Source organism: Anguilla rostrata, chromosome 5 (assembly GCF_018555375.3).
Source record: "Anguilla rostrata isolate EN2019 chromosome 5, ASM1855537v3, whole genome shotgun sequence".
In the NCBI taxonomy this organism is placed as follows: Eukaryota; Metazoa; Chordata; class Actinopteri; order Anguilliformes; family Anguillidae; genus Anguilla; species Anguilla rostrata.
In genome coordinates, this window is record NC_057937.1 from 9892329 (window position 1) to 9918535 (window position 26207).

The window sequence follows — 26207 nt, forward strand, 5'->3', positions numbered from 1 at the left end:
TTCCCTCTCCTTACTATTTACTGAAAAAGGCGTACGGGGGATGATTTAATAATTCATCCTCAAATGATCAGGCTGGAAATAAAACCGGAGAATAAATAAATAAATAAATAAATAAATAAATAAATAAATAAACATTCCGACAGAAATGTATCCATGAGGGCAAAAAGCCGATTCATTCATTTCTTCATTTTCCCCCGAGCGCCGATACACCAATAGCTTTGGTTATTATTTTTTATGCTTCCTCAAAGAGTCCCATTGATTCCTCCGCTACAATTAAAGCAGCAATTCAGACATCTGTGACAGATATGGATCGGTGCGGCGCGAACGTTCGTCACCCATCTTCTTCGTTACGGGAAAGTGCTTTCGTTTTGCGCTTCGCTTGATGGAGATTTGTGTATGACCTTCAGACAATCACCACCATCACCATATAGCCCCCACCCGCCATCAATCATTCACAATCACCACCATCACCATATAGCCACTCCCACCCCCCACTCCCCTGCCATACATAATCACCACCATCACCATATAGCCCCCCCCGCCATCTCCACCCCCCCCCATATACACGTTATCATACTCTGAATGATTTAACACAGAGGGACACAGCCACATAGTTCTGAGGGATTATCTTTTTGTTTTTTTAAGGGCATTCAAACATGGTCAACCTTTTACAGCACACCTACAGAAAATGCTGTGGAACAGTCTAATTCATTTTACTATGCGAGATAAACATTAATCATAATCTGCTTCAGTTATTTTAACAGGCTAAAGGATTAGTATTTTTCTGCAAAATAAAAAAAAAGATTAATTCTCTAAAAAGGACCACGAAAACACCAATAACAAATACGACACATTTAAAAACATAAATACACACTTAAACAGATAAAGTTCATCATTAATCATTTCATTTTTTGCGTATTTATTTTTTAAATATATAAATACATGCACATATTTGCAAATGCTCCTTTAAATATAGTTTCAGTCTGTGTACGGAGGCAGAGACCCGGTCACCTGGGTGGTTGCCCCGGCCGCGGCGCTAGCAGATGGCACTCTGGGAGATTGTGTGTAAAGCCGCGCTGGCCGCTGGCCCCTGTGTTAGCACAGAGCGGCTTACGGAGGCTGAGCAGGCGTAGCCGCGAAAGATAAACCGCCACGCGGCGGCGCTTACTGACAGAGGCAGGCGACCCTCGGAAAGGCTGCAATACTAAGCTCAATAAATTGAGGGGAAAAAAAAAAAAACTGTAATCAAGCCCGCGACGGCATTCTTCAGCTTTTATCGATGCTCTGAATGAAGTTCTCTGCCAAATGAATGGCCCTCCAAACAAGGTGCAAACTCTTCACTTCTTTCCTCTTGATGTAAAAAGAGAGACAAATTGAACGTTCAAGGAAACCTCCGTTGGGGAAACTCAAAATGACAAGAATGGGAAATCAAGAATTATCTTTCATCGGGCTCCTGTTTCAAAACTATTTCCAACGGCCACGATCCTCATAAAGTTTCCCCATCCCTCCCGTTACTTTTATTAAATTTTATTTGTTAACCCTTTGAAGAGTAGGTTTTTGTCAGTGTTCTAGAACTCTGTTACTTTCAGTTACCAGCAGTGATTGTTACATCAGCATTAGAATGTTCGGTCAAGAACATTCTAATCACACATTTGTGATGTCACAACTTAAAGGGGTTAAAGGACACTAGACAGGCCACACTTCCTTTCCTATTTTCCTTTATTCAGACAGGAGGAAAGCAGAGAGGGTAGCAGACAGAGATGGAGTCATACTCGTGCAGACAGCACCATGATAAGGGACTGACCCCCCAGGCGCACGGCGGGATTCCTCTATGGCTTCAGACTCCTGTGCCCCACGAACTGCGCTAAAGACCCCTCCCTCCCCATCCTGTTACCATGGGAACCACTGAACCCCACCCCCACTGAAAGCAGGCCCGAAAGCGTCCCGGCGAGCCGTACCTGCGTGTGGGAGGGGGGCAGGCCCTTCCGGCCGTACACCCCCACCAGCGCGTCCTTCTGAACGGAGATGTTGAACTTGAGGAACTGCGGCTGGTCGATGAAGAGCTGGGAGCGCCAGAAAATGCCGGGCGGCACCTCCTGCACGGCGCGCCTCCCCACGTCCACCTCCCCCGTGTCGATGGTGTTGTTCTCCTGCAGGAATATGCCCAGTTTCCCTGGGGGGGGGGAGAGGTGCATTAATGAAAAAGTGGACACAGGGATCACTTCGGCATGCAATTCACTGATGGACTTAACCTGAAGCTGCAGCAGAGCGGTTTCAATGCTTCTACACCTTGTGACTATCTGTGTGTGGGCGGGTTGGCGGTCTACGTAATTACACAGGGTGGAAAAGCATCCGCAAGCTGATGAGAAAGCAGCACTCCAATTATCTTTCTAATCCCGGGCCTAACCCTAATCCTAAACAAAACCCCAAAACTAACCACAACTTTCCATTACACAACTTAACGCACCTACTATTCTAGGAACTTAACTCTGAACCAAACAAAAAGGTTTTAGTCGATATGATAACACCGGTTACTAACAGAGGCTACACAATTTATGATATAGATTAAATTATTTATTTCTCTCTCCTAATCATTCACTTTATTCAGAAATGACAGGATCAGAAGTGTCACGGTGGATAACCTCTCAGCCAATGTCAGCAGATTCATGGGGGCAGTGATCTCTATTCTTGTGTTACAGATTAGTGCATAATAATCATAAAAACTATCTATCACCATGGCTGCAGTTTCATAAGCATATTTTAAATATGCTGTCAAAGGACACCCGGTTTTATATTGTATGATGAAATTTATGTGAATTGTATCAAAAAATGTACAAAGCATTTATCCCTCCCTCTCCTTGCTTTACATACTATTGCACACATCTATATCTGTCATAATCATCTATTGATCAGTCAATCTATATCCTGTAGATATCTATCTCCCTTCAGTTAGGTTGCTTACGTCTAGCCAGACCCCTGGTCTCACTCCGGCCTATCATGTTCAGAGTTTAAAAATGTTTTTAAAGGCATTTTGAATTACTGGATCAAACTCGGGCGACCTCATCCCGAAGATTAATTGTAGGTACTTAACGTATTTGGCTGTATTTCAAGCACGTCCACTGAGGCAGCTCCATCAAGTTTTAATAGTACAATCACTTCAAACAGTGTTTAAAAAGTAGCAATTAATTTGATGACTCGCCACTATTTACTAATGAAGCAATTTCAGTAATATCAAACACGTGTAGGTTCATGTCCATTCGCTGTATTTCAGGACTCTTCCAAGGGGCAACAGAGCCAACAGTTTAGAAATGACTCAGGAATTACAGGGTAACCATTAATTACACAGATGTGACATGTGGGACAGGATGTGCTGCCAAAAACAATATGGCTAAGGCTGCTGCGGCATTACCATTTTTATGAGCACACAGTCAGCATTACAAAGGTAATAGCACTCAAACGACGCCAAACCACCACAACTGGGTTATTCCCCATTAATAGTCCATGCTTTAGCAAGAGAGCAGCGTCAGCTCCAGTGTCTTCTCAGGACTTCCAGATCGTGCTGACCCTGATATCGCCTTCTGACCCCTTCTGACTTTTTAATTCAATACATTTGAGCCCTTGTGTGTGTGTGTGTATGTGTGCGTGTAGGTGTGTGTGTGTATATGTATGCGTGTAGGTGTGTGTGTGCGTTGGGTTCCAGGAACAAACAAAATGCAGGCAACTGGAATGCTTTACAAAAGGTACTTACTCCAACCTTGTTCCTCTCCCTCTTTCTGTTTTTATTCATATTAAGTAAAAAAAGATAACCGCAGACATTTTGAAAACGTAATGTCAAAGGCATGTTTCACTTGAAGGAAGCGAGAGGCGGGGGGTACGTAACACCCTCCTAAATTATTGACATTAAATACATGCAAACTTCAATAAACAGCCTTGCTTCTGTAATGCACAGCTATTTCCACAGCCAGCGCTGCCACCCCAGGGGTGAGTGCTGAATCACCAGACCGGCTGCCCACACAATATTTCAAAGGGCCTACAGGGCTCCATTGAGGCCCAATAACTGATAAAAGGAACGATATAAAATCGCAGGCCATTAGCGAGGAGGATAGAAGAAGAAGAAGAAGAAAAAAAATGTTCCGGAATGTTCTGCCCCTGAATAGCCGAAAAGAAAAATTGTGTCCCTGGAACCCCTCGCTTTTCACAATCGAAAGCGGTGACCCGAAATCACTTGAGCGGAAAGGAATGCGGCCGCCCGCCTGCGCGAGGGGTCTAGCTAGACGCTAGCGCTACCGTAACAACGGCGACTTCGCCAACGCGTTCGGAGGAGTCGCGCAACCGAGCCGGGTCCCTACGCACGGAGGTTGTTCCAGGTGAAGGAAAACACGTCTTGAGCTTGAACGTGACAAATAGCCTCATCAGAAAAGCAAACAAGTTTTTGATATGCTTACTTGAGGGTGCAAATCTTCTTACCCTCAAGAGCACCATTGTCAAAATATACAGTTCGTAGCATGCCTGCGTGGCGGTGGTTAGGTGTAATAAATTGAAATAACATTCGACATCTCTCCGGGTTCTGGAAGGTTCTGGAAGGTCACTTCCACCATTTTAATGCCTGAGCATGAAGTTGCGGCACGTATTCGTTCGGGCGGTAGTCACGCATTAATTTAAATCTGTAAACTGTAAATTCACAGAACAGCTGGTCAGGCGCCGCCCCCAGAGATGCAGAATAAAAACAAGTACAAGCTCAAGAAAAATACACAGGCCTCAGTTTGTGCAACAGCAACCCGCAAATGGATGTGGGCCTCCCTGAAATATCATAATTGACAGGCAAATTAAAGGCATAATAATTTTTCTTTTTCTATCTTGTGCACTGATCTCTGCGACTATGAAAATAATGATTAAAAAATAATATACAATTAAAGCATAATTAAGACAGCCACCGTGTATCTCTACTTTGGCACTATAATTAAATGAACCATTCAACAAACTCTTAGATTAAAAGAGTAATTTCTGAAAATAGGTAGCATCTGATTTATTTCACTGAACTGTAACACACCTGAATTTGTTGAATCGTTTAAAACATTAGCCGGTGTGTAGCATTAGTAACTGCGCACTAACACTTTCTCATCTTTCTACCCGAAGGGTTGTTTTCTGAGAGACACAGGAGCGCACCCTCACTGTTGACTGAACTCAGATTTCTTCAGCCATCGCAGCAGAGATAAAATAGAGCATGTCCTGCAATTTCAAAGTGAGTGCACTGGAGTGATTGCTTTTTACTCAGCGCTTTATAGAGCGAATGCTTTTAGGTCAGACGTCTGTCGCAGAGGTGAACAGCGGAGACTGAAAGGAGGGCGAGCCGCATTATTGCTGTAATTTCGAATTGGGGTGTGCGTGCGTGCGCACGTGCACTCCCCTGACCCCTAAGCGTGCGCACGTACGTGTTTCCACATATGCATGTTTTAGTCCGCTTCTGCTGACTCAAATTTTCATTTGAGCGTGTGTATGTTAATCTGATTCAGCGTGTGTGTGTCTGTGTGAGTGTGTGTGTGTGTACCTACATCTATGTGTGCTTGTGTGTGTGCCAATATGTTTGTATGTATGCTTCTGAATGAATGCATTTGTACATAAGTGGGTGAATATGTACGTGTGTGCGTGCCTATATACTGTACATGTCTGTTAGTATGTGCCTGTGCCCCTCCTGCCACAGGAATGGCTGTTATTGATTGCCCATAAATGGCCTGATTCCACTTCCTGCCATCTTAATTAATGCCACTCACGAGGATTTACATCTCCTGCTAGGTTGTTTACCAGTGGATTCCACTTTTCATTTCAGACGGGACCTCTGCTTTATGCACATTAATGTCCTCCGTGAAATGTGCACATATCACCCCCCCTCCCGGCTCTCCCCAGTTAATAGGGAGCTGGGCTGAGAGTGGTGGGGTGGGGCTTGTCCGGGTGGGGGTGGGGCAAGGAGGGCTGATTGAGCTGGTGTCTGCAGTGCGGCCAAAATGCTAAATGAAGCACGACTGCTTCGGTGCAGACTTCTATTCGGATAAGCGTCAACCTGAATGTGTCACCCACGGTTACGGGACGGAGAGAGAGCCACTCCACACACTGCAGGCTTTCAGCGCTGGGTACAGGAGCACAGGAGCACAGGGAGCACACAAACTGTCCCTGGTGTCATTATGGGCTGTTCTTTTTTTAACCCTTTATGGTATAAGATCACAAATATGTGATTAGAATGTTCTTAACTGACATGTGGTGTGAGTGAGTGGGTGGGTGTGTGTGAGTGAGTGGGTGGGTGTGTGTGTGTGTGTGTGTGAGTGTGTGAGTGTGTGTGTGTGTGTGTGTGTGTGTGTGAGTGTGTGTGTGAGTGAGTGAGTGAGTGTGTGTGTGTGTGTGTGTGTAAGTGAGTGGGTGTGTGCGTGTGTGTGTGAGTGAGTGAGTGAGTGAGTGAGTGAGTGAGTGAGTGAGTGTGTGTGTGTGTGTGCGTGTGTCTGTGCGAATGAGTGTGTGGAGGTGTGTGCACACATGAGTAATACGTCTGGCCCTTACCACTGTCAGCTGAGAGTGCGGTCACTGTGTTGGTGGGCGTGGCCTCAGGCTTCACCTGCCCGTTCTCAAAGGTGAAGCTCTCTGCATCCTGGAGCTGCCAGTTCAGGCCAAAGAGGTGCATGGCTGAGAGAGAGAGAGAGAGGGAGGGAAAGATAGAGAGGGGGGGGAGGGAGAGAGAGAAAGGGAGGGAAAGATAGAGAGAGAGGGAGGGAGAAAGGAGGGAGGGAGGGACAGGGAGAGAGGGAGGGAAAGATTGAGAGAGAGAGGGAGGGAGGGAGAGAGAGAGAAAGGGAGAGGAAGGGAGGGAGAGTGATAGAGATGGGTTAAGGGAGGGAGAGAGGGGCAGGTGTTATTAGGGTCACCTGTGGGAAAGGACTAACACTTGAGAACTCATTCTCTGTCCAATTCAAAGCAGAACATTCAGCATTTAGAATTTTTTTTTTTTAAATGCAGCATTCAGAAAAGATCATTTCCCTAGTAACAAGTCTTGAGAGGCAGTTTATTCATGCAGTTGAATGAATTTGTAATCTTTGACAGGAGTACAATCAAATAGGTGGTACTTTAAGAACTGATATGCAATCCACAATGAGTAGAAAAAAATATATAAGCAATGAAATCTTTCACACAAAAAATATTATTTACCTACAGTTCAGTCTATTAGATCTGACTGACATGATGGAAAACCCAGAGTCCTCTCAGTATTTTGTTCCAATCACCTGGATTTGCTAATAAGCACAGTTCTTCGGCCAGGAGGCAGAACTAATTAGTGAAATCAGCTGGCTCAGTTCATGGGTGGGAGAAACACATGGTGGGCTTTCACTTTCTGACCCCTGGACTTTCCACCTCTGACATGTAAGAACTAAACTGCCAAGAATGGTTCTTCTTAATCCATTTTTTTCTCTCTCGTATTCAATTGCCTCTTGTTTCCACGACACAACTACACCACCAGGCATCCATACAGATGATTGGGTAGCTGAAGGTGCGTACGCCCCTCCTAAACACTCTCTTGCGAGCCTCCCCATTGCAAGGCACACAAGCATGCTACAGGAAAGACAGCACTGCATGGAGGTGAGCCAAGTTGGTGTCTGCTGGCAGCTTGCAACCTCTAGGTGCGCCGTGATTGGCTAAGGGGCGATCTCTCAGGTAACCTGAGGCAACCTGGCTGGTTTAAGCCCCGCCCACCACAGCCGACCAGACGATCCCAACGGTGCCCTGCTGCTGTGCTCTAATGACGTTAGCCCCGCCCCTGCCGGCCGGGCCACCGGTGAGCCCAGGAACTCTGCAGCCTCCGTGGTGGTGGTGGTGGGGGGGGGGGTCTGTACCTTCCTTTGGTGGCAGCAGCCCATGTGGGGGCTGGTCTGCTTAGAGAGACGCGACCCCCCGCTTTCTGTCACAAAGCTCCATCAGGGCGGACGCCGGACCTAACGAGCTGCTATTTCGGGGCTGTGAGCAGGGGGCTCCGGGCTCCTCACACGCTCACCCCCTGGAAATGTGAAACGGCTCCGGCGGAAATCAGACCGCACACCACCTGCCTCCCGTGCCTGCGTGTGTGCGTGCCCACGCTAGACCACCTCACAGACCTCTTTATGCTAAAAAAACATTCAGAGGCTCAAGATGGTAATCTGAAAGTGAAGTAAGGAGGAGTCTGTGACTGAGACAGAGAGAGAAAGTGCATGTGTGTGTGTGTGTTTGTGTGTACGTATGTATGTGTGTGTCTGTGTGTGTACATGTATATGTCCATGCGTGTGTGTGTGTGTATGTGGGTGTGTATGTGTTGTGTGCATGTGGGTGTGTATGTGTTGTGTGCATGTGTGTATCTGTGTGAGTGTGTGTGTGTATCTGTGTGAGTGCGTGTGTGTATCTGTGTGAGTGTGTGTGTGTATCTGTGTGAGTGCGTGTGTGTATCTGTGTGAGTGTTTATGTGTGTCTGTGTGTCCTGTGGGGGTGGGGGGGTTAAGTCAAGCTGGGGGAGCCCAGCAGCCCAATTACAGGGCCGGCTCAGGAGTGCTCATATTGGCCGGCTCCCTGTGGCAGGTACGCTGCAGTTCCACAGTTCGCCCCTGACCTCCTCCTCCTGGGCGCGGCCTCCCCTCTCGCTGTGGACTCATTAAATCAGGTCCACCCCCCACTCCCCTCACCTGCCCCCCCCCCCAGCCGGATGAGGTATGGGACCACAGGGGAGCCCTGGAGGGGAAAGGCGGGGCACTGACCGTCTTTGTCGAGGTGTCCAGGGCCCTTAATTAGCCCTCCTTTTCAATGACACGGAAACAACCCGGTTTAACCTTCGAATCTCACTCGCCATCAAACGGGCAAATGAACGCCAAATAACCGATGAAGCAAATTAAATTAGACGCTTTTCCCCTTTAAAAAGTGACACAGTAAAAGAAAGGGGCGCAGGCTAATCGGACGGGGAACAATATGTGTTTTGCGGCTGTTCTGCGACTGGAGGGCAGAGGCATTAAACCCGACACAAAGCCTGAAAGCAGTATTTGTTTTCGGTTTTATTCTTGCTCATTTTCAGAGTGAACGTGTCACGAGCGGGGTGCCGCAAAGCTGGAACGTTAAGACGTTACGTAAAACGCAGCCGGGCCCTGTACTGATAGGAGGAGGAGGAGGAAGACGAAGAGGAGGACTTATTTTCCCCGGGAGTTTGTGGGGGTTCAAATGGGACGTAATTGAAATTAGTTTCTCCTTTTCAGGCGGCTTGGCTCGAGCTCCAACGCAGCGGTGAAGTAATTCATTACATTGCGCGCGAGGCAGCTAACGGAACATTCCGGGGGAAAGCCAGGAGCCCAGAGCCGGCGAATGAGGAAGCGGGAGCGCGAACGCTTCCCTCGGCTCCTGGGAGACACCGATTGGCCGCCTCCGCATTCTGAACACCCAGGTGCACCTGAGCGCACTCATCCCAGCCGTGTCCAGCACACGACGCTACATTCTCCGGGAGGTGAGGAAAGGGTATTTAACATATCTGTTTCAGCGAGATGAGATGGATACGACAAGGGTCCAGATTAAAAGGCAAGAAAAAAAGAAAAAAGAAAAAGGAAGGAAGGAAGGATACACGTGAACCTGGGAGGAGGGGTGTGCGGGCCATCAATGGAAAGCCACAATCAGCTATCAATGATGCTCAAATAAAAACAGAACAGAACTTTTGCCACCAGCAGCACTAAATAGCTGATCTGTATTTGTCGGATATTATGGCGCATTTATCCAAAAAAGCTTTGACTCTGTTGCCGTGCGCAACCATTTGTCACTGTAATGGCAAAACATCAAATGCTATGCTGCTTTAATACTAAAGCAAGGAGATAAACTTCCTGGGATCAAAGACTGTGTCTCTGGGTGGTAGAGAGACAGAGAGAGAGGATCTTGAAAGAGAGAGAGAGGATCTTGCTCAAAGCTAAACACTGATTAAGAAACATCAGGAATGGGACTTGTGGATGGATGTCCTTCCCTCTCCTCCCCTGCTTGTTTCATCACTGAAAAACTGTTCTTCTTTTACTTTTCTTACTCTCTCGCTCTGAGCCTCTTGGAAGTGAAGAATACACAAACTGCTTGGGAAAAGGCCTCTTCAAAATTACATGCTCATTTGATTTCCCCTACAATCGACCTGGAGGTGTCTGTTCAAGAAGCATCTCTTACTGGGTGAGCAACGCAAAATAATGGATGGAGGAGGGGGGTGGGGGGGGTGGGGGTGGGGGTGGTGTGGGGGTGGGGCACGGGGGCCAACCATGCAGAATCGAACGGAATACTTAATGATCTGCAGACAAGAATCAAAAGCGAAGGTGAACCCGGGCCCTTTGCTCGATCGCTGAGAACTTCAGCTCAGCCGACCAGCCAATTCCCTCAACCGGCACCTGTCAGAAGCATCACTTAAATAATTAAGCGCTGTCTGGTATGGTGAACCAGAATGGAATTGCCAGCCCAACGTCGGAGAGCCCGGGAACGGAACACAGAAGCCAGAAGCCGGGCGCAGCGGGGCCCAGGGTGCTGCGTTGATCTTCGGCCCTTCCAGCAGAAAAACAGCATTGGTCTTGATAGCTGCGATGCGCTTCTGCTGCAGCGTCTCTGCCGGTCCTTTCATGTTGCGCGGAAGGTTAGTTCTCTCCCGCAAAAACGGAGAAAAACAATCCGCAGAAAAGTTCCATTAGTACACCGCGCTGTTAGAGAAAGAGTAAAGTTTTGTAAAGTAAACTTTGTAAAGTAAAGTAAATGTTGTTTATGAATTATTTGCGGCTGTGCGAATGAGAGATCGGTTGTGTGCACCTGCGAAAGTGATTCCGTGCATGTGGGCACGTGCGTGTGCATGCGCGAGCCGTGTGTGAGCGCGTGTGTGTGTTTGTCAGCTGTGTGAGCATGCGTGTGTGTTTGTGAGCTGTATGTGAGTATGTGTGTGTGAGTGCGTTTGCATGTTTGTGTTTTATGAGCTGTGTGTACTTTATGAGCAGCATGTGAGTCTGTGTGTGTTTATGAGCTGTGTGTATGCCTGTGTGCTTTATGAGCTGTACGTGAGTCCATGCGTGTGTGTACATGTGTGTGTTATGAGCTGTGTGTATGTCTGTGTGCTTTATTAGCTGTACTGTATGTCCATGTGTGTGCATTTTCACAGGGTCAGGCAAACAGGAAATGGAATGACAAACTACATTGGTCCACTGTGCATGGCAAGCACCTCCTGCACAAAAAGATAAAGGAAATCAATGAGGTAAAAAGTAAACACAACTAACTTAACTTATCTCCTGAAATTTAAACCGCATATTCAGACTTCTGTTTCTGGGACACTCAGCGCTCCTGCAGCGAGGGGACGGAATAACCCTCGGCAGATGGTTCCCGAAATTAATCTGGTGTTCTTCCGTTCCCCCGCGCTGACCAAGACAAGCAGTGACATGGCGCATCCCGGAGGCAGCACTCACAACACGAAGGAAGAGCAGACGCCGCGAGAAACGCACTCCTGTCCGCGGAGATGACTGACAGCGAACAAGGAGAACAAATGGTCCGGCTTTGACGGACAGGCATCACGGTCCTACAGGCCGTCTGTGAGGTGTGGGAGCCATCATCGCACCTACTCCGCATCAGACACTAATGAGACAAGCTCACATACAAACAAACGGAGAGAAAGAGCAGTGACAGAAACAGCACCTAGAGACTCAGTTGGGTGCACCGACTGGACTCCTCCAGCAGGGGGCCTCCACTTAGGATGCACATCTGTGCCTAGTAAAACTTGGAATGGCTCAAACTGCCATGCACTGGGAGTCCCTTTTCAATCATTGTAAAGCTCATCTTAGGTTTGTGCCTGATGAAAATGCAGAAAAGGCTACCTTCTGAGGATGAGAAATTTGCATTCTGAATAGCTGTAAAAATATTTGAGCAATTACAAGGCTCCCAAGATATACTCTTATTATCGAGGACGCATGAAAAACTCCTTCAGCGTAAACAATGACTCACTGTAAAGAGACCTACTTACAGGGTGGAAATTGCAGCACTTAAAAAATCCTATTGTACTCTTCTCTCACATTCTCATTCAGGGTTCTTTGATTATGGTAGAATTTTTGAGAAATAATACATTTTTCAACTGACATCCATTCAAATGCTGATCCATGTAGTTTGTTGGCGACCTCAGGGTCAAAGTTGTTCCTTCCTTTTTAATGGCTTAGAACAGTGTCTGCAGGTCTATGGCGGGTTTCAGCATGATTGATCCATTTCAGTCATTGGCTGGCTAAAGAGTCTGCACACCTTGTTCCCAAGGCCTTGTTCCCACCTTGTTCTGCAGACACTGAGGCCCTCCAGTACGGAAGTTTGACACCCCTGGCTCAAAAGCTTCACATGCGACAGACGAAGGCAGAGACTAGAAAGCAAAGTTTGCTCTTTATGTCCCAGGAGGCTTTCCGTATCTCGCTGTAACTTAAAACACGCGTCCTGAGACTTCATTGGTGGCCCACCAACGAGTGGGAATAGTTTTTCTCCCGCGACAGACCGGCTGATTTTTTAAAAAGTGGGACGGTTCACATGCTTAAACCACAGAGGGACTGTTTACACGGACAGAGATCGATTGTTGAGAAGATGTGCGTTATGGTCATTAGCAATGCTCCACACGCCAACTCCTCCCACCAAACCCAGCTACCCTGTTCCAAATCTACCACAGACTGTAGTGTGAGCAATGTCCTTAAGAGTCCGCAGCCAGATAAGAGTGAGATGTCTATGCGAATCACATAAATAAAGATTTTTGTGAAATGTTAGAAAGAACGGTGGTATGAGATATGAAATGACAGGCCTACAGAGATTTAAATAAAGGGAATGGGGAATGCTCACAATGGTTGGATATACATTGTTCAGAAAATAACCATATTATGACGGACCTTGGAAGTTATTTCAAACTAAATTCAGTCAACAGAACCAAAGGGCATGGGAGGAATTTAGCTTTGAAGCAAATTTCACACTGGCAATAGAAAGAATTTCTTCACACAGAGAGATATTTACTCATGAAATAACTTGCCAAGATTCACAGTGAGGTCAGGAACCCATGGATTCTTCAAGACTAAACTCAAGAGCAGTGTACTTTTTCATAATAAACTTTTTCTTTTTAATGAGAGATTCAACAGTCAAAAAGTGTTTCACACTTATTAGCTAAAGAAGGGCTAAATGACCAGGTTCCTACCATAAGAACATCCTCTCACTAAATTTCTGTTCACTGATATTTTAATTAACTAACCTAATTATTTCAGAAAATGGCAATAAAGATAGTTATAATTTAGAATTTTGGTTCTTAAAAGAGAGCTGAATGTGTTCATTATGAACCAACCAGACGGGAATTTGAGCTGAACTTTTTAAATATCCGCCCACAGAGATGTAGAGGTCGAGGGAAAAGCACTGCTCCAGCTGCCAATGGTTCTGCTGTTTCCATAATAGTGTTACAGTGTTGACGTCTTTTTGTAGGCCAACTCGGAAGTATCTTCCGCCATGGGTTCCCTCGGCAGATATCCAGTGCTTTTTTCCCACAGGGATTTCGTTTTCTGCAGAAAATAAGGTCTGTGGTTAACGTGAGCCTAAGACAGTTTCATGTTTTGTTCTTCAAGATAAATTACACCCGTTAATATCCCAGCCGTACATTTTGAAGCTGTTATGTTTTAAAAAAGTAAGTTGCTAACAAGTTGCTACATTGAAACTACAACAGTTGTCGTGTGCAGGCGGGCTAGTATGGAACCTTGGATGGCAGTTGCCAGAATCCGACTGTTGTTGTAGTTTCAATGTAGCAACTTGTTAGCAACTTACTTTTTAAAAGCACATAACCGTTTTGAAATTTACGGTTGAGGTTGTAAAGGGTGTAATTTATCTTTTAGAACAAAGCGTGAAACTGTCTTAAGCTTACGTTAACCACAGATTATCCCAATGGGGCATGAATCTCAATCCATTAATCTCAGGCTTTAGAATTCAATAGCGTGAAACTCGTCTTATGAGCTTATGTTAACCACAAAGAACGCTGCGGAGATCGGCCGTTGTCACCATTCAGAAGCTGCGGGATCGTTTCATTCCATTAACTAAGCAGGCGGATTCACACGTGGGCTGTCCTATGGCCTGTGCCACGCGCCTCGCCCTTTCAGCCTGAATTCAAAATGGCTACCTGTCAGGCGGCGGCTCATCCTTGTTTTGCGGCATTAACCGAAGCTAAAACTTTGCGAGCAACACTTTTTAGAAGAGCTGAAGGAAGAACAAAAGGAGCATGCGGATTGGCGTCAACAACATTTCTCTTGGCACCATGCTGGGCATCAACTTTCTTCTCCTTTATTTTCTCTCCCTCCCACTCGCAGAAGTGCCGGAGAGTTAATGTTCTTCCTCCTGAGTCATAAACACAAGCCTCTGCCCTTTTAAGCTGGGTATCTGGAGTCATAGGAACTCTAAAGCCAAGATGTACATGATTATAAGAGGAAGATAATGAGGTCTGATAATAAAAGCTCACTGGATTGATACCAAAACATAAATTTAAGATGAAAGCTTGCGCATCCAAAGCCGCGCAGTGATATTTGTCCCCTACAGGGCCGTTCTGTGATTAGGAATCCATATTTTTCCATAAATTAGCTTTGCACTTAAGCGTCCCGCTGTGCTCACATCCAAGTGGATAATGTTCAATCAGTGTTTTATTACGGGAGATCCACCAACAAATCAACACGCCGCGCGAAACCAGATAACACGTCTGAGGAGACGGGCGGAAAAGGCTGCCTGGTAACGGCACACGGGCGATTTCTGATTGGCCGCTGCTCATCTTCCACAGCCAATGGGGACGCTGTTGACAGGAAGGGTTCAGATTGGCCGCTGCTCATCTTCCACAGCCAATGGGGACGCCATTGACAGGAAGGGGAAACATGCATTTCCTGGGTGTGAATAAGCGACTTCCCAGCGGCTAACACATAAGCCCATAGAGCACAGGTCCATAATTAACAGAAACGACTTAATGCTACACTGTGAGGAGAACTCACGTGTTATCCTACAAGCAATCACTCAGTTCTGAGTGAAATACCTTAAGGGCTTGTGAGTCACATGCTCCTCCACAATCCCTACCTTCTATTGGGAAACGTTGATCTATTTTGGTATTTTGGTAACTTATGTTCGCATGTATCATCAAGGGACGATATACAGCAAAATATTCAGTAAGAATTCAACACTAAGTGCTTTAAAGGAATAATTTGTACTCTTTCAGTGGGTTTAAAAAAAAAAAATTAACCCCTTTTATTTGTACATTGTAACTGACACTGAAATGGAGTATGTGTACAACAACAGTAACCAATCCTGTTCCTGGAGATCTACCAACCTGTAGATTTTCATTTCAACCCTAATTTAGCACACCTGACTCTGCTAATTAGCAACACAACAAGATCTCTAGCTGTTGAAAGAAGTGTGCTTTGTTAGGGTTGGAGTGAAGGATACAGGATAGTACATCTCCAGGAACAGGGTTGGTTACCACTGGTGTACAGTGTGATTTACAGTCAGAAACTCAGTCAAATGCGTGTAAAAAACACCTAAACAGACTTTAATAAACGGCACATCCTTATTTCCTCTTCGTGTGAACGTGCCGTGGTGTGTAGCCGCCCCGTGGCAGATAGAACGCGGCTGAACCGCGTGACCGGAACGAGCGAGTGGAAGGAGCCGGGCGAGCGGGCGAGCGAGCGCGGTATCTGCAGCGGCCTTCATCGCCCGGGCCGGGACGCCGCGCGCCGGAGGTCCCCACCGGCTTTGATTCGCGCCGCGAGGATCGCCAAAGCCCTCGTCCCGCTGGCGCGTTCCCCCTGGAGACGGCGCGTGTACGTTTCTCCGGGCGCGGGGGGGGGGGGGGGGGGGGAAGCATCTCAGCCCGGTGTAAGCTCTGGAGATGTTATCGGCCCGAGAGCCTGTTTATACAAGATCTGCTGGAGGCTCATGGTCACAGCATCGCCGGCGTGTTGGCTGTGGAGAATCGCTTTCTGATTCTCCAGCCTCCCTCCCTCCCTCCCTCCCTCCCTCCTTCTTCTCTCCCTTCCTCCCTCGCCCCCTCCCCCCTTCCTTTCTCCCGCGCCGCATGCTTTGAGCCTGGCAGATGTCCCCTCCGCTGCTCCGGTGACAGGGATGCATTTAATGCGCCCGCCCAATCCGCAGTGCCCGTTCCTCTGCGGCCGGGACGAGCGCCAACGCTCCTCGCACAGCGGCCGAGCGGCCGTGCGGCGAGCGGCGTCCAGCGCGTTTCGCCCGTTTTTATTTCGCACGCGCTAAAACGCTGAAATAAAACGCTGAAAGCAGCATTGTCGTCTATTGGCTGTAGTCAAAACATGCAGGGCTCGGCATCAGGGCCCACAGTCAACAAACGTCTGGGCTGGAGGGCGTAAGCTCACGAAACCGGCCTCACTTTAAAGAAATCAGGGTCCTTTTCCCCTCCCAAGCAGTATCTGTGAGCTCATCACACAATTCTAACATATTTCTTCTTAAATAATCAGATGGGCATCCCTGACTGTGCTTTGGGTTTGGACCACTACTTACTGGGTATGATTTAGGGATGCAAAGCCCAGTTTAGACCGGAGATATGCAACGTGACAATCTGGTGACTCCTTGCAACGTTCTAACACTCAGCTGCGATTAGACAAGTTGAAATGCCTGGAACAGCAAGAATCTGGATCAGACGTTCTGAGACGGGCAGTTCACACTGCTGCAACGCTTTGGTCTCAACTGGGCTTAAGATCAAAAATATGTGATTGGAATATTAATAATTGAACACTGTATTAGAATTTAGAAAAAAACATTTTGAAATACCTACTCTTCAAAGGATTAAAAAGGATAGAAAATATTTTGTGAAGAGTGTGGCCTCCTCAATCACTCTCAACCTCCCGTACGTGTCATCTGGTGTTTTGTTTTTCCTTCCAGACACCCATTATGTGGAGCGGGGGTGGGTCAAGCGGACGCCATGGTTACCTATGCAGTAGCAGAGCAGGACGGACAGCAGGATGGACACGCCCACCGCGCTGAGCGCCGTGCACCTCCAGGAGCAGTACTTGGAGGACTTCTTGAACTTGAAGGCGCTCCTGGAGAGCGAGTTCCGGGGCAGGGGTCGGGTGGGCGGGGAATAGACGGCTCCGGTCGCCATGGTGTAGCCCGGGGTCGCGGTGCTGAAGAGGGGAGTCGTGCCTGTGCCTGTCTTAAAGAGGAAGTGCCTGGAGGGGGGAGGAAGAAGCGGAGGAAGGGTGGGGGGGGAGAATAGAAAACAAAAATAACATGCCTTAGCAAACAGCATTTTGAGAAGTTAAAATATGACATGCCTTACAGGCACAGACACACACAGAGAAAACATACCATACATGACAATATACACTAAACGCAGACCTCTTTGGACAGAAAAATAAAGGGAAGTATCCTCATTCAGAAGGCTCTCGCTGCCCTGGAGTAAAACTATGCCTGGACTAATAGACCATTGGACTTGTGGTAATTAATGAGGTCAGCTGTTTGAATCTAATTCATTAGTTGGCAGCTTCCCATTGGCTTTTTCACCTCTGTGACAACCTTGGCAGCTGATAAATTAAAACCTTTGCGCCTGCTTTGCTTTTCCATAAAACCCCAGCATGTAACGGTCTCTACGCTTCAGGGTTAAGAGGGGTGCCCGGACAGATGAACCCAACCCTCTAATTCCGAATTAACACCTCAACAAGGGATTTAGGGTCTCAAGTTCAGGTGTAACGCTTCTGGGGAAAAAAACAAAAACAATAAATAAATAAAACTGCTGTTGTGGAAAGCATGAATTTGATTACTTGGCAGTTTTAAACCTTCTGAGATGCTTTTTAATTTCTTGCCTTTTTGTAAAGAAAAAGGAGAAAAAAAAATTCCCATATGACAATGCGATGGAGACAAATTTATAGACTCAGCTCATTTCAATGTTGTTTACTGTCTGCATTTTGGGCCTAAGCCCCTTTTGATTAGAAAACACCTCAGTGTTGCAAAGTTAAGCAATTCTCCAAAACAGCATTCATTTTTAAAACATTAGAGACTGAACCAGGAGGACATTAAACAACAGAACAAACAAGAATGATTCCAGCTGTGATATCAAATACAACTGAGCGTTAAATCCAATTAGCTTCACCTGTTTTGGTATCCCACAACAAACACAAATCTAATAGCCTGATTGTTTATACCTGATGATAAACAGAGGGCTAGATTGCAGGAGTGGAATTTTAAAATTTCCACCGAAAGCAAAAAGTAAATTAATGAATATAAATAAACGGAACTTCAATAGATACGATACGGATAGTTAGATGACAGATTTCATGGGACTAGCTAAGGAAAAATCCAAGTGTTGTCAAAACTGACTTAAGGGTTTTTTGACTTATTTAAATGAAATTCCTGGCAAACAGTTTTTTTTTTTTTTTTGTTGAAATCTAATCTGATCACAGTTGGGGACTCAAGGCTGTTCACAAACTTCACTCTGTACACATTGTTATCAACTTCTGTGCCCTCGGGCACTTGTATTCCTATTTGAGTGCGACAGAAGTGTACTAAAAATGCAATGCGTGCCACAGAGAGCTTCGCACTGCCTAAAATACACAGCATTTATTTGCAAATCAAAGTGGAGGGGCAAATTCTGACTGAAAATAGGCACACTATTCTTTCAGTGAGGAGACTATTTAATGAGTGGGGTATGTCAGTTGGAGTAGTTCTCAACAGAGGTGTTCAGAGACACCGATGGGATTTAGAGGAGAGGTGCTAGGGAGGGCTGGGGTGGCCATTTTGACAGGGCCCAGTTTTGACAGTCGTTGTCCTGTTCACGCCGTCAAATGTTCTTGTGAACTTAACAGGCGCGAGCCTGACCACCCTCCAACAAACCCCGCCCCCTGTAAAAGAGAACAACCTGCACATTTTTTTGGGCTCAGAGTCGACATTGGCATCAGCAGCTGGCATCATGGGAACACTTAGGAGAACGTACCCTTCCCCATAGCCCCCTTCGTGGCACGCTGGAGTGAATACATCCATCTCTATTAGGTTGTCATGCCCGTTTTCGAGAACTGCTTGCTTTGCTAATTTTCTACATGTGGGAACGAGATATAGAGACAGACAATTAGCAGGTTGTTACGGCAGCTCCAGAAGCACTTCTCACACAAAACAAAGCACCGCCACCACATCACCTGAGCATTCTCCAACAAGGCCCCCCGTCCAATCAGATCACAGGGAGGGGAGGGGGGAAAGAAAGCGCAGGGATGCATCCTAAGAGGGGGAGTGTGCGCGTCCCAGCTGCGACTGTTTAAATATTTATTTCGCTGCTGTAAATACACACATTGAAAATGATGAGGGCTGACAGGAGGTTGTGGTGATTGCAGAGAGGAGTCACACAGATCTTTTTCCTCCCCTCTTTCTTTTGAGACTGGAGCTGGACTGCGAGACAGGTGGAGGCCATATTATTTCTACAGGGAGGTGGGGGTGGCAGGGGGAGTGGGGGGGTGCAGTTTCACAGATCTGGGAAAAAGCTACAATCCAGAACTTTTCATTCAGTAGGCCTGTTCATCATTAGAGAGATAACAATGTTAATTAATGCAGCTCAGTCAAGAAATATCGAGATTTAATTAGATATTTCTGAATGATCTGCTCAGTTCATTTGATACAGACAAATGAAGAGTTGTTTGTTTATTAATTAATCTGAAATTTGGATCAATCAAGAGTAACTTTGTGTTCCCTTGAATACAAGACACAATTGGAATTTCACAGTTACATTCACATATAGTCACTGCTGTAGTTTGCTGAATTGAGAATAATGCACTGCCTTTAAAGTCATTTCACTTATATGAAAATATACTGATTCGAAACACGGTAAAAAAAATTTGAATACACAAAAAGTAATCTTCATTTTAGTTATGAATTCTTATGCATTTTGAAACTCTGTATTAAGAAGTAATTACATACGTGCAATAATTACATATGTGAAAGTTGCAATAATTAAAAAAAATGTGATATACAGCCATCATTTGTATATGTATTATTTATAAAATTCACTAATAATTTGCACCCCAGTTCAAACTGAATCCAGCTCCAGTGTGCTAAACTCAGGACTCCACAGTCTCTCTCTGACATTCTTAAGTGGCACTGTGAAGTTGAGTTTCTTAATTTCACCATTCAGGGCCAAAAACGCGCTGCGGTTAGATGGAACTCTGCGGTTCCGGTACTGGTGGACACAAGAGCGCACGCGGCCGTCCCCCACAGTATCGGTGCTTAGAGATATAAGGCAGTGAAGGATGAGCCATATCACAGGCAGTCAGGAGAGAGAGGCAGACATACAGAGAGAGAGAGAGAGTGAGGGAGGGAGAGAGAGAGAGAGAGAGAGAGAGAGAGAGAGGCAGGCAGGCAGGCGTAAGTGTTAAAAGCAGGTTAAAGCAGGCTGTCCTAGGACCTGACCCACCTAGGGAGGCAGTAATGGATGGGCCACTCACTGCATAGAGACAAAACAGACCTGAAGCCAGGCAGAGAAAATGAAAAAAAATGAGGAGAGACTCTGATGTAGAGGGTCACTACATGCACAGCAGGGTGAGGAGAGCGAGGGACACACATACTGTACTTGAACACACAAGCGCTCTCTCTCTCTCTCTCTCTCTCTCACACAGACGCAAGCACACACGTGTGCACAGTCGCACACGCGCACACACACACACACAAACACATGCAAACACACGTGCGCGCACACACACACACGTGTACACATACACACATGCGCGCACACACACACGCATGCGCACACACCCAAGCAAAACATGTGCCTGCACACACACACACAGACACACACCCAAACACACACACACGCACACACACCCATGCAAACATGTGCGCGCACACACACACATGCACACAAACACGCACACAGACAGTTTGAGCAGTGTTGTACCGCTACTGTGGATGTGGTTTCAATTAGTGCCCTGTCTGTTCACATGAGCAGACAAACCTCAAGGGCAGTCCGGTCCCCAGAGGCCAGGCCAACGAAATCCAAAGACAGGAGACTCTGTCCTTTTCTGTACCCCTCTCTCTCTCTTCATCCCCCGCTCTCTCCATCTCGACTCCTCTATTGCTCAAATGGATTCAGAGATGGCTTATCACAGGGGCTCAATCCTTTCCCTTCTCGTTCTCTCGCTCCCTATCCCAGAGCCATCCCAAATATCTCTCTCTCTCTCTCTCACTGTCATGCGTCACCGTTTTTTCATGTTGGCAAATATCAGGTCCCCGCTTTCTTCTTCTCGTTGATTGGACGCGTTTGATGTGACACGTTTGATGTGAAATGTAGTTCAGCAAAGTTCATTTAAAAAAATTTTAATTCCCCCCCCACGCACCCCACCTCGGGGAGGAAAGTGCCCCCTCCCCCCCCCCGCGCACGCCATTCGTTCTCCCTGTGATCCTCCCGCTGCCCCCGGGAGCTGGGGGTCACGACCCCTTACCTCAGCGCTACCGCCCCCTCTGACCTCATCAAATCGACACTGACACGTTCAGAGTACACGGCCGGCTGAGCGTAGCAGAACGGCGGTGTTACCGCACCGAATGCAGGGGGGTGGGCGGGGGGAGCAGCGACTCTGTGTGTGTTACACTGAGGTGTAAAACATAAATTTAACTAAGCGGTAAATGAAGTGACAAGCCTGGGACTTGGTTTGACACCCATGGGTTTTTTTTTTTATTTTTTTATTTTTTTTACTCCTTTATATTCGAGATTGAAAAATAAAGGCTTAAACTATTTTCGTCTTCCGAAAAATACTAATGTATGGCGTATAATGAAGCGCATTTATCAAGTAATTTATCAAAGTTTGTTTAAATATTTCAGTGATGAGGCTACTAATGCCGGTGTACATTAGAGCTCTGAGGACAATTAAAGTAGATTAAATTTCTTCCCAGCTCCTGTTAAATGTCACAATTTTAATTGTCTCACTTCTTTTATACTATTTCGCACCCTCAGATTGCTCCGTTATGCCAACGGAGGTTTTTTTCATCTCTTTTAATAAGGTAGAGGTTTTCACGGAAATCGGTTTGCGTTACACTTTTTTTTCCTGAACTTATAATTAAATATCCCTTCATAAGCCTGCTATTGGAACTAATAACCCTCTTTTCAATACTTCCTGTGTTTCCGACTATTAAAATAAATTAACCGGGAAGACCGAAATACACATAGCAAGCGCGCTGAATGGAATATCTGCATTGTGGCGGGCTTTAGCGGGCTCTGATATCAAGTACAACGGCCTGGATGACCGTTGTTAACTGATTAGAGACGGTGCGAGCCTGAGCAGCAAATTACTATGCTAATCCACATATATCTCCTTTCAGCTTTCAGCGAATGCTGCTCTCCAACAAGTGACTGCACAGCATTCAGCTCACAGGCTCAGCAGAGGAGCAGCGCTGCATGGAAAACAGCTCTTCAGCAAGGCATTTTATTAATACTGATAATAATAATAATAATAATAATAATAATAATAATAATATACTACGAGAGTGGGATCTGTCTGGAAAATGATACTGAAGAGATGGTGTGTGATTGGACAAGCCAAGCTTTCACAAATCTGGCTGGTTACATCCACTGACTTACTGGCTAATGTACTCACTGTGTGTGTGTGTGCGTGCATGCGCATGTGTGTGTGTTTGTGCTTGTGCGTATGTGAGTATGAGTGTGCATGCGTGTGTGGGTGTATTTACAGGGCCATCTTAATTTTAATTTACACTTTCCCCCCAGTAAAACTTCAAGCGAACGACAAGCTCAATATACCTGCTAAATGGTAATTGTTATGTTCACAGGCTTGTCTTTTTTATGGCCATACAGGTGCCCTTACAAAGGAAATGAAATGGGTTTCCATCAAGCTTTTATGGTGAAAAATAGCCCTCCTAAACGGAGTCGTAACAGTTAGCAGATGTGTGGAGTGTGTCTGCAGTTTTGAATAAGAACATGTGTGAGACTGTATGCCACGAGGGCCCTTGTTCTCTAAATTGTGGCGTGCGAAAGTTTGTTCATGGGACAAGTTCTGTGGTGCCTTCTGGTTCAATGGGAAGTGCTGGTCGAATGCTTGTTGGCATGGTGATACAATTACTGTGGCCATTCCACGATATATTAAAAGGTTTATTTTTTTTTTTCAGATTAGTGCTGCATGTTGTGCTCATGTTCAGCTTTAATGTGAAGTTTGTAAATCTAAAACTACAGACCAAATGTCATTACAAATAAAAATATTATTTTCTTCTGTTCTTGTAACTTGCTCACAGCTGAACAGCACTTTAACGAAACAACACTGACAGACATGGAATGGTGGAAGTTTCTATTAGTCTCATTCCTCCAATTTTTACATGCTGTTTTTAATTTTTTTTAAAAAATTACCTTGGCAGAATAAAACGTAAGTTCTTACGAATCAAATCTAATTACACAGCTCTCCATCATTTCCTACTTAAAACCTTAGCGGGAACAGTGTGTCTCGTCTTAAGCAGGGAAGACCTTAAAGCAGAGAGAGCGTAGATGTAAATATGCAATGCCACAGCACCCCAAACAATTACAGACAAGGCCAAACACATGGGCGTATGTAAGTAAATACAGCTGTGGCTAAGACGCAAACTTCAGACTGTTACGTGTCTTGTTAAATTTAAATTTTTTATGTGTTACTAAAAAAAAAGAGCATCGTACAGCTCACCGTTGCCTAAGGGCAATATCTACTAGTGCGAGTCCCCCTCACTTGAGGAATATGCTGTAATATTATACAGGATGAAAATGAGTTAGACAAAGATTTTTGTAAGACATCTGTGGCATGCTAAAAAATGATTTGGACAGAACCAGACAAAACCAGTGCCAGTGCTTGGTTAAGTGACCACACCAACGCATGTCTCTCCAGGGCTGGCAAGGGGAATTTATCACCTTTCAGTGCCAAGGAATTTAGAGAAATGCAAGCAGTCAATTTCAGAGAAATAAATGACAGTAAATGGGAGAATGAAAAAAAAGAGGTTTGAGGGGGAAAGTCCTGAAAATTTTATGAGAGACTGTTGAATATAAGATGTTCAGAGGTACTGATAGATTTGTTGAGAAATATTTTGAGGGAAATTAGAAGCAGGCAAAATTGTTATTTCTTCGTTCGCCTTTTTCGTTTGGAGATATTTTTAAGGACAACGTGGGATTCATATTTATTTATCAAATTCATTATCACGTCTGCTCTTTTCGCTGTCGGTGTAGGCTTTCTGCATGTGTTTTTCATTTTTAAAAACATGTTAAATAACAGTTCCGAGGAGAAAATTTTGCCTGCCACTGTGGAAGGGCTCATTTTAGTCAAGCTGTTTATTACCATGTAGTTTGCATTTCACACATTACACATGGCACACGTGTAACCTGTGCCCACAGCTGAACTACTTAATCAGTGCAGAATTTTTCAACAACACTGTCTCAGAAAAAATAGTATAATTAATTAACTTAAATGTTTCCTGAAAATTTTTAAAAATAAATTAATGCAGGTGCTTTTACATCACACAACACATTTTGAGCTGTGTATTATCTAGGGTAAAAATGTAGAGAGGGGACACTGCACATTTTCACTGCAATTATTTTTAAATAAATAATTGGCAGTGACACATTTCACAATCACTTTCTCTATATTTTTATCAGAGCAAATAAATAACTTGCAGTAAATAAAATTATGCCGCATAAAACCATTATTCCACCATTTCTAAGCCATTTGAACATTACAGAGCCCATTGTCTAGATTATATAAAAGGTCAGTATACTAATAAAAAAGGCATTTATCTACCGCCTTTCTTTTTATGTGAAGTTTAGAAACCAGAGCTTGCAGAGGTTTGTACAATTAATTACAACCAAGACCGATAAACATACACATTAACATGAAGTCTAAATTAGTTTCTCTCTATCAAAAAAGCGTCAGCACTTTGTAGCCAATCACCTCACTCCGCGAGGTGCACAAGGCAGACAGGGCTTCACCGACTCAGTCCTGCCAATAACGTGGCCGGTTTGGATTGACAGGCGAGCCAAAGTGTGTGTGATGCACCCGTCTCAGTGGTTTAGGAGATGTGCAGGTTCACTTTGCATGCTCTGTGAACACTGATACCTCACAAAAAAAAAAAATTAAACCTGGCAGCTGGACAGCCTGCATATCGGTGCTCTGAGTTTGACCAGGAGTCAAAACGATTTAAGATATCATGTAAGTCATTTTTTTTGGTGTCGGTAATTAACATAAATGTCCTCACACCACCGACTCCGGACGGCGTATTTCCGCGTGGTGTCTTCCAGCGGAATTAAGTGCGCGCAGGTAAAAGACTCCTCGAGGGCTGGAGGACAAACGCAAACCTCCGGCTGCTAATTTACAGTAAATTACTTATGAGCCGGAGTCCTATGGGGAGGGCGTTCGTCTGAATACTGCTAACACACCACTAATGGAAGCTAATCACACAGAAATACTGAAGCAAGAACAGCTGGGTCTGCAAATTAAAATGAAAATACCGTTGAGTCGCGGTAGAGAACTTCGACCGAGCGCTGTGCAGTTACAAATCTGTGGATGGATGAAGTACGAAAGCGAGAAAGACCTTCTGGACGCGCGGCGAGAGGTACAATTCCTCCACTTCGTACACTTGTATTGTTTCAGAGCGCTCTCAACATCACATTCTGCTGCGCTCGCTGCAAACAAAGCTACAATTCAGCAATTTTTTGGCAGAGGTGACAGCACATGAATCAACGTGTCTCTTAAGCAACAGTAGAAATAATGAATTAGAAAATGATATTTTACAGGACGTGTTTTTTTTCCCAGCCTCGTACTTGTGCCTCCCAGTCTCTCCGGCAGTATTATTTATAACCAGATTAGCATTAAAAATGACTTGACTGCACCATTTTGGATGATATTACTGTGAAATGCGCTCTTATCTGCCACAGCCTGCAAACAGAAATCAACAAGCATGACAGGAAACACTAAAAGCGAGCTTCATTTACAAATGTGCATGCCCAAAACCTGAATCATAATCTTATTCATAAAGTGACAAATCATCGATCATAAATGGATTAATAAAACATTTCCCTCTTAATTCTTTTTCTTTGTCCCATGAACATCTATTCAGATTCATGAACATGCAGTGCACTGGACATTAATACTCACTTTCACGTTGGACAAATTTGACCTTGAAGTCAATACTCTCTATGTTGTGATTAATTTGGCGTGTGTGCAGTGAATTAT

At 45.4% G+C, this 26207-nt stretch overlaps 1 protein-coding gene across 22 annotated transcripts in view; it reads right to left on the reverse strand.

Annotated features, from left to right (window-relative positions):
* tenm3 (teneurin transmembrane protein 3) overlaps positions 1 to 26207 on the reverse strand; it is a 484477-nt gene that overhangs the window by 70136 nt on the left and 388134 nt on the right. For 13 of the 22 annotated variants that reach the window (XM_064335071.1, XM_064335062.1, XM_064335059.1 and 10 more), the window contains 4 exons: positions 18971 to 19069; positions 16972 to 17210; positions 6550 to 6672; positions 1959 to 2173 (listed from right to left, as the gene is read on the reverse strand). In XM_064335071.1, the coding sequence (XP_064191141.1) occupies positions 1959 to 2173; positions 6550 to 6672; positions 16972 to 17210; positions 18971 to 19069 (676 nt within the window). The remainder of the gene's footprint in view (positions 1 to 1958; positions 2174 to 6549; positions 6673 to 16971; positions 17211 to 18970; positions 19070 to 26207) is intronic. The other 9 variants (XM_064335073.1, XM_064335078.1, XM_064335072.1 and 6 more) reach the window with 1 other exon arrangement.